The sequence below is a fragment of the Hippichthys cyanospilos genome, chromosome 16 (assembly GCF_059441005.1).
Source record: "Hippichthys cyanospilos isolate Australia breed blue-spotted pipefish chromosome 16, RoL_Hcya_1.0, whole genome shotgun sequence".
Classification (NCBI taxonomy): Eukaryota; Metazoa; Chordata; class Actinopteri; order Syngnathiformes; family Syngnathidae; genus Hippichthys; species Hippichthys cyanospilos.
This window is the reverse complement of record NC_142384.1, coordinates 9,959,171-9,974,610: the sequence shown is the minus strand read 5'-3', so window position 1 is coordinate 9,974,610 and position 15,440 is coordinate 9,959,171. Positions and strand designations below refer to the sequence as shown.

At 40.8% G+C, this 15,440-nt stretch overlaps 1 protein-coding gene across 1 annotated transcript in view; it reads right to left on the bottom strand.

The window, feature by feature from the left end:
- Window positions 1-998: 998 nt before the first annotated feature.
- The window catches only part of plekhh3 (pleckstrin homology, MyTH4 and FERM domain containing H3), a 43,502-nt gene continuing 29,060 nt past the window's right edge, over window positions 999-15,440 (bottom strand). The window contains exons 5-13 of the mRNA XM_088438143.1: window positions 14,449-14,606; window positions 12,137-12,260; window positions 10,818-11,115; window positions 6,254-6,461; window positions 6,021-6,148; window positions 5,711-5,831; window positions 4,006-4,482; window positions 2,737-2,928; window positions 999-1,748 (exon numbers count right to left, since the gene is read on the bottom strand). Coding sequence (XP_088294269.1) covers window positions 1,593-1,748; window positions 2,737-2,928; window positions 4,006-4,482; window positions 5,711-5,831; window positions 6,021-6,148; window positions 6,254-6,461; window positions 10,818-11,115; window positions 12,137-12,260; window positions 14,449-14,606 — 1,862 coding nt within the window. The 3' untranslated portion in view covers window positions 999-1,592. The remainder of the gene's footprint in view (window positions 1,749-2,736; window positions 2,929-4,005; window positions 4,483-5,710; window positions 5,832-6,020; window positions 6,149-6,253; window positions 6,462-10,817; window positions 11,116-12,136; window positions 12,261-14,448; window positions 14,607-15,440) is intronic.

Sequence of the window (15,440 nt, the reverse complement as noted above, 5' to 3'; positions counted from 1 at the left end):
GTATTTAAATGTTTGTGATATGGTTGCAATGTTACCCAAAAAAAGAAAGGCCAGACAATGCTCATTATTTTCCTGAATCTACATGGTCGTTTTTTGCAAGTGCAAATTTTTTTGTGAAAAATGCCTTATGAGTGACAGTCATATGAAAAAAAATACCTTACATGGTTATTTTTAACAGAAAAAAGCTTTAAACCGCTTTTTTACCAGGAAAGAACACTTACTACACATGGATGATTATTGCGACAAAAAATGTCTTACTATACCTGGTCATTTTTGGGGGGGGATAAAAAGCCTTAATACACTAATTTATACAACTAAAAATGCCTTAATATACATGGCGTTTTTGCGAATGAAATGCCTTACCAGTTTTTTATTTTTTGGGGGGGGGCAAAAAAATGCCTGACTATATACATGTTTTTAACATACATTTTTAGCGAAAAAAAATGCCTTACTATACCTGAATGTTAACAGAAAGAAATGCCTTACTATACATTGTCATTTTAAATGGGGAAAAAAGCCTGTTTATACGTTTTTTTTTTTAAATGCCTTGCTATACATGGTGGGTTTCAATGGAAAAAAAGCCTTACTATATATGGCCATTTTTGCAAAAAACAAAAAAACAAAAAAAAACACAAAGGCTTATGAGACATTATTTTGCATGGGAAAAAAGGCTGACTATACATGGCCTTTTTTTTTTTTTTTTTTTTTTTTACAAAAAAATGCCTTACTATACATTGTCATTTTTTTTTTTTTATTACAAAAAAATGCCTTACAATACATTATCATTTTTAACGGGGAAAAAAAAGCCTTACTAAACATGCCCGTTTTTTACGGAAAAAAAAGTCCTTACTATGCCTGAACATTATTAATGAAATAAAATGCCTTACTATACATGGTCATTTTTTTGCAAAAAAACGCCTTGCTATACATGGTGTTTTTTTGCAAAAAGCACATTACAATACATGAAAAAGAAAAAAAAAACGTAAAATCTGATAAAATGGTGGTGTATTTTTTTTAATTTTATTTTTTATAATAATTACATACATTATTTGTCTTATTGCACTTCCAAGTTAGTTTTAAAAAATAGTGCAATCAACTATAAACACACACATTAGATAAAGAGGTACCATGCAGTGTACAAACAACGTGAATATAAAACAAAACAGGCTTTCTTCTTCTTCTTGTTATGCTACATCATCCCGGAGCTGCCTGCAGCTGCCAAGCAGTCAACGTTTCGCGCGTTCATCGGATAAGGAAGAAGCTGATGGCCTTGATTTTCTTTTTTTCCTTTTATGTCTCGGGAAACACGTGGGAAACTTCCACTGCGCAATTAGCTTTCCAAAAATGGCTGCTTAGTACAATTAAAGGCTTGAGGAGAAAGCCGGGGTAGCAAGAGGGGGTCGTTGAGAGCAAAAAAAAAAATTATCTTTGGTCCATACTATAACTTGGCAACACTTTGGTGAAGGCAAGAAAACTTGAAGGGGTTGGCGCGCTGGGTCGCGTCGGCGCTCGCGCGGCGCCCACCCGGGAGCTCTCGGGCCGCCCAACGCGGCGAGGGCAGAAAGCAGATGCGGAATCGTCCGTGATCCGGGTCAGACGGGGTGCGAGGGCAGCTCCAGGAGGGCGGGCGCCGACGGGTGGCGGAAGCCCACCGGCGCGCCCTCGGGGATTTTCAGCGCCTCGCCTTTGCCTCGCTGCAGGCGGGTGGCGTTGAAGTAAGCCGTCATCAGCTGCGTGATCTCGCTCAGCTGGGTGGGACAAGCGCAAAGACGCGTTCGTTATTGGCTGTCGTATCACGCATATCATACTGTATATTATCGTATATCACATCATATATCATCTCGAATCATGTCATAAAGGATGTCATGGAAACTTCAAATGTAATGTCTATCTTATATGTCACATCACATATGATATATATCATATCATCTAATCATATATCATACATTATAATATTTCATATATCATATGGTAACATGGCCACATAATATGACTGTCAGGAAGCAGGAAGGACTGCTGTTCTAAATGTTTATAGTAGGTTATACTGTCAATAATAATAATAACAGTCCTTTTTATTATTATATAGAAACTTCAGAAATGTAATATGGACTTCTCATGGACACAAAATTACGTACAAAATGATAACTATTATTATTATAGTTTTTTATTTTAGTTTTATATTCTATAATATTATAATAATTATAGGATTAATATTCATGAGGGTTATTATAATAATTATATAATAATCAGAATAATAATAATTATGCCCGTTGTCCATGTTTGTGTCCATAAAAAGTTCATATTATATTTCAGAATAGTTTTTGTATTGTATTGTGTTGTTTTATGTATGATATGACATGATACGATTTATGATATGACTGGAGGAGTCATAAAAAGGCCATTTTTTCCCTTTCTATTTATTTATTTTTTGCAATTTTTTAGACTTTGATGTTTCTGCATCATTTTTAAACGTCATCTAATATTTAATGTATTGTCCAATGTATTTTTCCTTCAACAATATCCAATTAAAAATATAGATTTTTACATTGTCAGTCCTGTTCATGTGTTCTAATTTTCTCATTGGAATCTAATAACATTTTGCGTAATATTTACATATTTTCCCACCACCTTTTGCCTACTAATATTTTGTATTATTTCCTCATAGCTGCGCAGCAATATTTAGCAGACTATAATGACGATAAAGAACTGAATTTTCCCACCCCGCCCACAGTTTACCTTGTTGGTTTCGAAGAGCATGTCCCGGCCGCCGGCGCTGATCTTGAAGGTGTTGCTGTCGGAGACGCCGTAGGAGCAGATCTGTCCGTAGGGAAAGGACTCCAGCGCCTCGGCCTCTCCTTGGCGATATAGAGACACGCTGCCGGCCGCAACCCCCAACCACAACTTCTGGGAAAAACTCCCCGTTGAACTCTGCGGGGGACACTCCAAATGTCAGCGTGACCTCCGAGGCGACGTCTGCGTATCCTCCCCCCAAGTCAAACAGTTCTTAGTCGGTTGCATGCGGATACTCAGATAAGATTTTACCCAAAAGAATTGACGGAAGATTATTTATACTTTGTATAGATAATCTGGAATCGCTTGACTGATAATTGGCATGTAAAATGTGGCCTTTATGTCTATTTTACTGTATGTGGCTCTTGTATGTGGTGTTGAGTTTTTCCCCATTTATTGCCACCCAAAATTTGCATTATTTATGTTTTTCAATTAAGTATCATATTATCATTTCTCGTGAATAACTTTGAAAAACAATTCTCATTTTATTCTTTTCACAGTTTTTTTAGATTAAAAATGATTATAAACTTGAAACAACAAAATATAAATGAGTTATTCCAAACTATGTGGCACTTAAAGGGACAATGTGTAAGATTGAGACCGTTTTTCATGAAAAAGGAATAAATTAAATGATTATGAATTTCAAAGACTTGCAAATGAATGTGTTCTTAACGACCAACGGTATGATTTAAATATAATCGTAGGCCTGTTTATCATGAAATGATATTACATGGGGGGGTGGCACTCCTCCGGTCCGGAAACTGCCATGTCTCTTATAGCTAAGGACGGTGGTAAATGCAGCACCCGCAGCACCTCCTGCTGTCCATAATGAAAGGCGGTCTAAACCTTACACATTGCCCTTTTAAAAAAAACTATCAATGATATATTTTTACGACAGTAAGCAAAGGCCTATTCGTGCTAATCAAAATATTAAACGGTGACAAAAATGAGATATTCATACCCCCGCCCCCCAAATAAATCTCCTTGGGCCATTTCAACACTACAGCTACGTATGCAAATGACCAGATTAAATATTCATTAAATGAAGTATTCGTGTTTGAAAACTGGAGACACACTTTTTATCATGATAATGAGCTTTAACTGTTTAATTATTTAAACGGCATCACGCACCGTTGAGCACAAAAAGTGCCTTCGAGTGGAATGCGGCCCGTGACCAAAAATCCGATGGGGATCGAGGTCCTAACAAGTACTCACAATGTAGAAGTCGACCTCGTAGAGCGTGCATCCGAAGCCCGACCACTGGCGCGCGATGGCCAGGTAGGCGGCCATACTGTCTCTGCAGCTGGAGCCCGCCAGCCCCCTCCAACGCTCCAAGATGGCGGCCATGACGGCCGCCGCCTCCTCCTTGGCCCGGCTGCGTAGGCGCAGGTCCTTCTCCACCTTCTGCTTGTGCGCCGCCGTGGCGTGGCTCCACAGCGCCCCCGCCAGAAGGCCCGTGGGGAAGCGCTGGGCGGCGGGGCAGCCCGTCGGCGCCCCCACCTGGCAGGGCGGCAGCGCCTGCGCCACGAGGATGCGGGCTTCCAGCAAGTGGCTGGGGAAGAGTTGGTCCAATGGCGGGCAGGGGGCGTGCGTGCTGAAGTCCCCCATGACGGCCTGAAGCCGCAGGGCAGCTAACGTCTGGAGGTCCTCCTCGCAGGCGGGCAGCTGGCCGCGGATCACCATCTCGTGGCACTGCGCGGGAACAAAAAAAAAAAAGTAAAAAACGGACCGTGTCGTATAACCACATCCTGTTCTGAACCTCAAAGGACCCATGATGGCAAAATAAGAAAGTATTTACCGATACACAACCATAAAATACACAGTTGTTTTTTAAAGGTTTTGGCTGAAAGATGGTCGAAAAAAATTGTGAGTACTACATTGATAGATTACTGAGGAAAAAGATTGTTATTTATAATACTTGAATACATTTACTTAAACCTGTCTCCTTTTAACATGAACAAAAGAAAAAAAACAATATACATCAACTTTCAACAACTGTTTGATTTTTTTAATTTATTTTTTATAGCGTTTATACGGGTGACAGCATGGTCTTAAACAGAAAAAATAATCGAGTGCATCAAAGTGCCTGAAGCTAAAAAAAAAATTAAAAAGACAATGATGAAAATTCTCTTTTATTGCAATTACAATTCACATGACAAAAACAAAGGCTTTTCCCTGGGGTCATCCGCGCCCCCCAACAAGGATAAGGGTCAAATTAGAGTTTGGAACTTGGGTTAGGGTTTCAAGGTAGGATTTGCATTATCAAAAAAGGAAAGCTTTAGAGGGCACGTACATTTTGCAGAGGTATATAAAATTGAATTGTATTCCTTACTTTGAATTGCATGTAGTAATAGCTATGTTATAAGTGTGGAAACACTGCCATCCAATGGTCACAGTTATCACTACAGTGCTCAATTGTCTTATATTAGGTAAGCATTAGTCAAGAGTGTCAGCTACCCTCCATAAAAAAACGTATTTGATGAGAATTGCATTATTTATTATTGTTATTACTATTTTAAAAGATGAGAATTCTCGTCCACGGCACTTAAAGAGGTAAAGAAGGGCTAGACTACTAGATTCGGGGTTCCGTAGTTTCAGCTGAGTTTCAAAGTAGTGTTAAAATAGAGTTAAGTTTTCACACTTGGGCTATGAACCAAACAAATCTGGGTTTTAAACCTCTAGATTGTGTCCCAAAGTAGGGTTTTAAACAAAGATTAGTGGCTTCCAAAATTTGGTTAGAGGTGGTTTCAAACTATTGTTATGGTTGAACCCCCTACTTTATGGTTTTAAACAAGATTCAGGGTTTGAAAGTGGGATTTCAACTTTTCAACAAAACTTTCCAGGCGGTGTCAATTGAAACTGAGCTTCTTGTATCGGAAGCTGCAGGTGCGCCTAATAAAGTGAGCGTTTAAAGTGTTACCTGCTCAAAGAGGAAGAGATACTCGATGCTGTCCACCGAAATGCTATCTGCGTCCAGCAGGCAGTAGAGCTTGAAGCACAGTTTGCGCTGACCTTTGGACTCGCACTCTTTGCTGGAAATGCTGCACACAAGTTCACAAGAGGAAGAAAATTCCTTTGAGAAATTATGAATGACAAAAAAATAAAATAAAATGGGGGACTTCGCTTTGACTATCAAGGACCAACAAGGTCCTTTCTTATCAAACTCCTACATTATGTTCCACACGAGATAAAACACACTCTGTCATGGATGAGCGTTTATTTTGTCTGACCTGGTGAGAATATCAGCGATGAGCGCGCCGCCCGACACCGGCTGCTCCCACAATGCATTCTGCTCGTACAGCGCAAACGTGTTTTTGCTGTCTTTCAGGCCGAGCCTCTGCTGCATTCTCTGCACCACCTACGGGGAAGCCGCCGGGTGGACGGGAAAGGAGAGAAAGAAAATCCATAATCGAATGACAAAGATTTCCCCCAGTCTAAATTGCAATCGTAACGAAGTCCAAACCTCATTTGCGGTGGTATGCGAGCTGATGTAGAGCTGGCAGCATCCGGGTCCGGGGTAGTGCACCGTGCACAGCATCTCCTGCCTGCTCATCAGCATCTGGATCTCCTCCCAGGACGGCACGCATTCGCGGCACTTGGTCTTCTCCAGAGCCTCGCTGATGAAGGATGCGTAGTTGTCCATTTCCGATTCGGGGCTCTGGTTCTGGATCCTGCAGAACATATAAGATCATTTTAAACGTCCCGGTATAACCCATAACTGTATCAAGGAGTAAACAATCGAAAGTGGATAAAAAAAGTCTTAACTGCTACATTCGGAATACGTTATAAATTGTGTGCCCACTCCTATGCGCGCTTAGGCAGACACATTCTCTGTTTAATTTTACTTAGTCCTTTTTCTTTGTAATCTTTCGTTTGCTGTTATTTTGGAGTTGTTTGAACTTGAATTTTGAGCACAAAAAAAATGGCATTTTCACAGGGGTGTGTGGACTTTTTATATCCATGGTTGATTTCTGATGCTGTAGAACAGTGGTCCCCAACCTTTTGATCACCACGGACGCCTTAGATTTATATTGCGGATATTATGGATGTTATATCAACAGTGGCCAGAGGCGGCGCCAAAAAAACAAAGATCAAGCACAAACGTATGAACTGATAAACTAAATCATCTCCAAAACATTATTTCGGGTGCAGCCAGGTACCAGTTGATCCTTTTTTTTTTTCTCTCTGTCTTACAGAATTATTTTATAATATTATAATATAAGGGTACTTTTTATTTTAAATAATTTGAGTTGGAATTTAAATGATTTATCTTGGCTTCATTTTTTCTTCAATTATTTTATTCCCCCCAAAAATGGCATGTGCACAGGGGTGTGTAGACTTTTTATACCCACGGTAGAACTCTTCTAAAAAGAATTTTTCCCCCATATCCGAAAATTATGTTACACAGTATTATTTTAATTTACCGGTAAAGCACTGCACTAGCAAAACATTGTTTTTGTTTTGTTTTATTTAATCACAAAAAAATGTCATTTGCTGACTGACTTTTTATGTCCAAGATGCTTGAAAATGAATTACATGAGCTCATCAATTGTGATGGAGAAATTTCAACGTTCGCATTTAATTTATGCCAGATAATTATTTCCTAATAATCTGTACTTTTTTTAACCCCACTTTACCAAATATAATCGAATATACTGCCCCCCCCCCACTCTTAATATTTGTCTATTTACCTGTACTTTTACTTTAGTTTTAGGTGTTATTGGCTGAGAACAGGTGGCGTCCATTTTGATTAAAGTACACAAATACAGTCTTTTGCAATATAACGACTTAACATAAAAATGCAAATACACTCCATCCAAATATCCACCTTGGCCTAGGAAACTGAAGACACGTTGTGCTTAAAGTGACGCAACAAAAACGAACGTTTTCAATCACGGTTTTCAATCACTCCCATTTGGTATATTAAAAAATGTCATCTGTTTGATATTTATTTTTTTTTAATTGGAAAATGACTTTAATTCCTATTTTTACAGCTCACTATTACAGCAATGATATAATGTCGTTTTATTTAATGATTTTAATTATTCTCATGGGACGGGAGAACACATGATGTTCATTTTGACTTGAGGTAGCCAAATATTTTTCCTCACCCTATAAAAACCACGCCCACTGAAAACATAACCACCTTGGCAGCGGTAACAAAAGGCAAATTGTTCAAACGCGTCGTGTTGAAAGTGACCCGGAGCCTTTTAAGTGTGCGACGCGGCAAGTCTCCCGCGTCACCCCTTTTTGATGTTTTATTTTCTTTGGGCTGCCCAAACGACTAAATGTGAGAACATTTTGACGTTTGGCTCTCGGGAACGTTAAAAACACTTCAAAGTCACGTTGGGGTTTTGGTTTTAGCGCCAAACAGGAAAAGGTGTTTCCGCTCCTGCGACCTGCCGCTTCCTCCCTGGCCAAGTGTCTGAGCCAGGCCGGGCGAGCGTGCCAGCGCGTGGGCGTGTACGTGTGCAAGTAGGCGTGTGTGCAGATGGGTCACAAAAAGCTTCCCTTTCAGTGCGGAAGGTGTAAAATTAATGAAAAATTCGATAAAGTTTTCAGGCTTGTATAAAACACCAATTAAAAAAAAAAAATCCACGCAAAAGATAAAGAAACAAGTTGGACACTTGCATTTTTTTTATGATGTTGCAAAAATGTCCATTATGGCAAATTAAAAAAAAAAAAAAAAAAAACGATTAATCAAAAAGTTATTAGAAAAAAAATCCGCCTAAAAACATCCAGATGCATTGTACTTAAATTTTGATTTTCTACTTAATATTTTTTGGAAATTTTCAAAAATCAAAATTTAAAGCAATTTTTCATAATAAAAGTGATAGCATGGAAGGCCCAAATTTTCATTAAAACAGGCAAATGCGTATATTATTTGTTCATTCAGTTTTCAAAATAAAACGAGACCTGGAAAAAAGCTTGATGAGACTTGATTTCTCAAAACTTGTAATAGAAAACCGAAAGCTTTGTTTTCCGATTTCTGATTTGTGCACCATTGGAAAAAAACGAAATGGCATTTAGAGGCATTTCTACATCGTATATCGGGCAACTTGCAATGTATGATGACACGACGTATTTCGCAGTTGTTCAAACAGATGTATGGAGAAAATTGGCTTTGAGTTATGTGGTTATAATTCAACACTCCTAATATCGGAGTTGAAACTTAGGAAAAAGAACTCAACGTACTTGAAAAAGAGTATCTTTTTCGCAAACGGTGAAACCTGAAGCAGCGGGGGAAAAGCGTCCAACTAAAACGAGCCTTTGTAGCAGACTTTTGAATAAATAAGGAGTCGCATATTCTATGGATTCATTTGTATTTTTGAAAAATCAAGTGCCCTAAAAAGAAAAAGTGTTTTGACCGGTATCAAAATATCTTAATTCCTGGTTAATATGACCTCAGTCTTGCACGCATGGAATAGGAAGGAAACAATTACGTGACATGATGCCGAAGCGCAGAATTCACTAAAAGAGGCGTTCAAACCGGGGTCGTTTTAATAACAACACTGCCACAGGGGTGGGAATTTGTCCCGCGGCTGAAACATAATTAGGAATGTTCTAGCAAGGCTATGGGATCCCCTCAAATGCCCCCTTTTTCACTGCCACTTCTCCTCCCTTCACATTCTCTGGGGGGGCACTGCGTGTTGGGGGGTGGGGGGTGGGGGGCAGCTTTTCTGGGCCGCATGCCCAGCTCCAGCCTTGGCGCTGCCCAACTGTAGCTTTCCAAAGGGAGCGGTGAGAAAAAGTGCGTGAGAGCAAAAAAAAAAAAAAAAAAAAAAGGCGTCAAGTTATTTGACTCCGCGATCGCTCCTGTAGATAAGGACTCGGCCGCCGTTTGATGGGGGACAGAAAACACGGAGGAGGGAGATTAGAGGGCTAATAGCGAAGATTAGCGTGCACCGCGGAAGGGCTAATTCAGAACTGCAAATCCGTAGCCTACAATAGCAAAAGTGGCGCTCTGAGGCGCTGGCGCCTGCTTATTTTTTTTCTCTTGACCGCATCAAAGTTCTCACAGTGGCGGCTTTTGATTTGAATTGACCTCAAATTTGAAAGAAAATATAGCGTGCACACTAACGCGAATGAAAAATCTTTGAACAAATTCATCAACGACGAAACACTTTTAGGCTATATTCTTTGTGCGGGACATTTTTCGAGTTAAATTCCAATGTAAAGCTCCAGCTATCGAGTCTTTTTGACATTCGACTATTCCACAGAATTTTTTTTTTTTTTTTTTTTTTGGGGGGGGGGGGGGGGGGGGGATATCAAGTACTCAACACCCAACATTTCCACTCAGTTATGAATGACCAACTTATAACTCCTTTTTTTTTTTGCTTAAGTTTAAACTGCGCTTAGCAGCACACTACTTTATAAGATGCATTTGCCAAGCCGAAACGGTACATTAGAGGGAGCATGCTTTCTTAAAATGTGATCAGTAGGAACGGCAACTGTGTCAGGCTGTGAGCACCAAAGTGTGCAGACATTTATGTCTTATCGCGCAAGCACTCCAGCCCTGCTAGCAGCTAATTAATGCTAGACGCAGCAAGCGAAGTTGTTACGCTAGGAGTAACTTCAACATAAAAGCTGCTAAGGCACGTTGTCCATTATTATTTGGGAAAATAAAGGTTATTTTGATTAGTGAGTGTTTTATTGTAATGCAGAGCATTGACAACATATATATTTTTTTGACATGTATACTCACAAGCGGATATTCGAGGCAAAAATAACCTTGAGAAGTTCTTTTTAACTGAGGTACTCAAAGGACTCAAGGACACGTTACAGCTATTTTAAATGCCGTTTTTCACTCTACAAAGTGTGTTCCTTTTTGTCACAATCCAAATAAAAACCAGTCCAAAGCCTCCTCCATGCCTCCTTGTTGAAAAACGTCCTTGAAAACGTTTTGTTTTTGTCAATTTCAGTAAAGGGTTGGATTCCAAATGACGAATATGGATGTCAATGCCCGTGAACGACCGACCGAAGTTTGTTTGAGTACCTTCGTCCACATTCGCGCATTTAAGTGTTACCTCTTGAGGTGAAATCGCAGGTACTTGAGGACGGCAGCTCCCGGCAGGAAGGTGCAGCTCATACAGGTGAGCAACTGCCAGTAGCGCAGGTGGGCGGCGGTATAGGGGGCCGGCGTGTGGCTGGTCTGCTTCACCAGCTGGCAGTAAACCTCGTCGCGCAGCGGCCGCAGGTCCAAGCAAGTCTGCAGCACCCCTTGGATGATAGGCACGGCGTCGTGCGCCGACTCCAACTGCTGCAGGCCGTTGAAGAGCTTGACGGCCTCCTCGCACAACGAGCCGTAGCCCTTGCCGTGATGGTCTGTGAATAATTCGGAGAGCTTACAAACAGGAATGCTATGCAGCGTTTTCATTTCTTTGGCTTTTGTGGACGGCAGCCTCAACGAGGGTGTAAAATGACTACATACTGTAAAATCAAATGACTTCACTAAATTTAAACGTATAATGTACATTAGGTCATCTGAATGGGGCGTGGTCCGGAGGTGAACTAAAAAGAATTGTTTTGAAGCACGTATACTACGATGTCTCAGAAAGATCGCACTTCATGAGCAAGCTACCACAACAATATCTTTGCAGAATTCTTCTCCTTCGCCCAAATACGGCGCCGAAAAATGTCAGCCCCTTGTAGGCGTGGCATGACCTGTGAGATGTAATTGCTGATTGCTGGACGATTATATTTAAAAAAATGTACAATGATGTGACAGAACATAGGTTTTTGCATATTATTAGAGTTTATTATTTATAGTTTGTTTTAAAGAAATATATCTTATACCTATAATGTATGTATGTTTTTGCATGATTGTTGTTGATTCGTCCTGGTCACATTTCTCTCTCTCCCTTTCTCTCTCTCTATATATATAATTATTTATTATTAATATTTTTTTTTAATTATGAACACCAGCCTCGTGTCCTGGAGATTGCTTTTGACAGAGATCTCCATTTTGGAATATCTACAAAAACGCCATGCAAAGATCATTTCCCATCGGCTAGTGGATCAAATTGTAATCGAATGAGAATAAGAATTTAGGAGACAATGCGCACCAATGAAAGATGAGTGTGCCAAAACTTTAAACACGCTTTTCTTAAAACTTGAGATTTAAATTTGGCAATATTCAAATTGCTCTAAACTTTGTCATATACGTACATAGCACACACATACCTTTAAATTAATCTCCCTAGTGTTTAGCAAATGATAGAAAATGAGCAAAACGGAAGAAAACGTCAAAAGCTTAAGTCTTCACGCTCTCCACTTCTCTTAACGCTTTTTTTGGCATCATGCCTCGTGTGTGTGTGTGTGCGCGCGTGTGTGCAAAAAGACTTACATGTGTGCTCCAGGCTGCCGTAGGGGAAGGGCAACAGCGGGGCGTAAAGCGGGCCTTGTGTGTACTTAAGAATGGGGTTGTGCTGGTAGATGTGCTCCACCACCTCAGGGTTGAACTTATTCTCCTGAAGGACAAGGGGTGGAAAAAAAAAAGTTGCCGTCAAACTCCATATCGCTCCACGCTCCATCGTTCGGGTGATTGAGTGCATCGGGGGGGGGGACTGCCAACTCTGGCAACCTTCAAAGCGCCAGAGAGGTCAAGTGCCGACCCGCCAAACGTCCGCAACTCGATAGACATGTTATATGTTATCCGCTGGAGTCATCCAGGTCAACATGTTTGGGTCCTCCGTGGCGCGCGCGCCCGGACGCCTTCCAGTGGCAACAGATGGCTCGCACGCTATACTGCTCCGCGACACCTGTTGCTTATTAGTAACGCCGCCACCGTCGACTTTTCCGCTGCCTCTCAAGCCCGCAGCCACCTACTCCGTGGCCTGCTTCCAGACCAGCTTACTCAGCGGGGCCGAGTTGACACGTTCCTCGGCGGTCTTCCGCGCACGCCGGCGACAGCGTTCTTGGTTTTGAAGGGCGGGAAGGAGACACGGACGCTTTGAAAGAGACAATTGCGCAACTTTGCTGCATTCTGTGTTGACAATAGCCTTGCTGGTGTCAGATGAGGCATGACATGCTTGCTTGTGACATAAACGTCCATAATTGAGCCTCATTATCTTAACCGCACTAAGCATGTAGGCTAAGAGCAAACAAAACACACTGTGTAGGCGTGTTTACAGTAGAAAAGAGTTTATGCAGCTCTGCCTGTTTCTTCCATTGAGGGGGACATATTATGGAAAAATGACTTTGTAATTGCTTGTATACAAACTTTTGAGTCTCTGCGGCACCCGCCAGGTCATCAAGTGGGAAATGACACCACCAAGACTCACAGAGGTCTGAGGTGCAACAATTAGATAGGGTTGCCACTTAAGAATATTTTTAGAATCGATTATTCCGTCGATTATTCCAGTGATTAATCTAATAATTGGTTAAAAAATATTTTGTATCTCAAAACCATTTTTTTCTCATTTAGAGTTTATTTACCGATTTTAATTTATTTTGTATAGTATTGTGATTGAAAAACAACAACAATTAAGCAATATTACATAATGCTTTCTACCTTTGGTACTTTGTGAAAACTACCAAACCAAAGTCAAATGTCTTATTTCGATTTCACGCAAAAGATAAACAATTTTACAAAGGACAACAGTAATTAGAATAAATAATTTAGAGGTTGAAATTTAAGAGTTTCGATAATATTGAGAAAAACATTGGCTCCATACTCGATTATTAGTTCGATTAGTTTGATAAGTGATTATTAATCGATAATGACTTTTGAAAATTGATTATTCATTTAATAGAGGTGTCAAAGACCAGACATAAAATATCAGGTAGGGGGTCTTGCTAGGTTTAGTTTTTCATGTGGAGGCGGCGATATACCGCATAAGATGAAAAAAAAATCAAATAAAACTTGGTCTATCTAGCGACCGGTGGATGTGTTATTAATGCTAATGCTAAATGCTATTTTGGTCGACAGATGAACAGTTAATAGTCTCAAGCATCCGTGCATTGAAGTCGGGAGTCGGCCAATTTATTTTGAAGGAGCCATTTTGCTCAAATTCCATAGTTTGTAGATTCATCGACTTTAAAAGATGGCCTACTGGAATCAGGCTTGTGTGAGTGAATCCTGGGTACAATTGTTGGCATTTCTGCCTGTTATTCAGCAGGCGAGATACCGCAAAAGAACTCAACATCGTCCCCTTTTTACGAGACGGCCGGACGGCCATACAAGTCAAAAATCAGTTGTAACTGTACGGGCAGCGAATGAGTTAAGAACTTTTAAGATTAGACGCTCATTGTCTGATTACTCAGACAGAAGGTCAAAGCCAAGTGGCCCGCTTATCTGACCTCACTGCCTTGCGGACTGGCCCGAGACGAGACGAGACGAGGCGAGGCGACGGCCTGCTCCGTAAGATTCCAGTGAGCTGTTCTCTCTAGCAACCCCGCTTCTAAAAATACCATCATCAGCCCACTTCAGTCTTGTTTGTTCATGCATGGTGACTCGGCACCAAACAATAACTTTTATCTCCACTTTCTGCCTCGGGGTTTGAGCTCGAGAGAAATACAATGACATCATCCAGGAGAGAGAGGAAACTTTGGACTTCTGGGCTTATGTGTGGTTGCCGTAGCGACCGAACGGGGGGGGAAATAACCTGTAGCCCGCTGGCTGTTTGAGTTTGGTGGCGCAAGCGTTTTTGACCTTACCTCTATGTCCTGGATCAGGAGCTGCGTGGGCGTCTCCACGGGCGCTTTGGTGTCGATGATTTTCTGGATGGCGCAGGCCCAGTGCACGGCTTCGTTGAAGTGTTTGGTGTACAGCCTGTAGCAATGCTTGCGCCCATACACCGTGACGCTCCAGTAGCCTTGAAGAAGAACACGGAAACATCACATTATATCACTGATGATCAATCATCACGCTCTTGGAATAGGACCACACCAAATCAAACAGTGGAAATGGGTCGCAAAGGTTCCAAAGTCCCCTTTGAGGAAAACCAGAACTTCTTGTCTGAGCAACTCTGAGCTGCACGGCTCTTATCAGGCCTTCCTGCTTGGTGCTCCTGACTGTGGACCAACTGTGCACAAATCCTGCTAGACAGCACCCAAAGAGAAAACGAAGATGGTTTCGACATCTCTGTTTAATATGTGGACCTATTTAGTTTCCAAAATTTGCTTTCATGCTTAGGTATGCATTTTCTTACCTGCAAGTCCACTATTGTGCTAAAATACACTCTGTCTGTTGTTTTCTTTATTATTTACTGCTATTCAAATGTAAGAAAGAAAATGTTCCAATGATGACGGAAGAATGGAAAAATGCATATTTTTATTCAGATAAGTAGCAAATTAACACTTTCAGCGCCAAGCATTATCAGAAAAGGGAACCCGTGGAGTGCCAGCCAATTTTTCCAAAGTTTCACTCCTTTTACAAGGCCAACAGAATATTTTGTGCTATGTCCATGTAAACAAGGGTAATATCATATGAAAGATTGATTCATTCCTTAACTTGAGTTACAATTATGTATTATACGTGTAGTACGTATGGAAACACTGCCATCCAATGGTTGCAGTTCATCACTACAGTGCTTAATTAGCTTCATATTAACATAAGCACTAATCAAGGGTGTCAGCTACCCTTCCTTAAAACAACGTATTTGACAAAAATTCTCGTCATTGACACACAACGTAAGCATTTTAAAAGA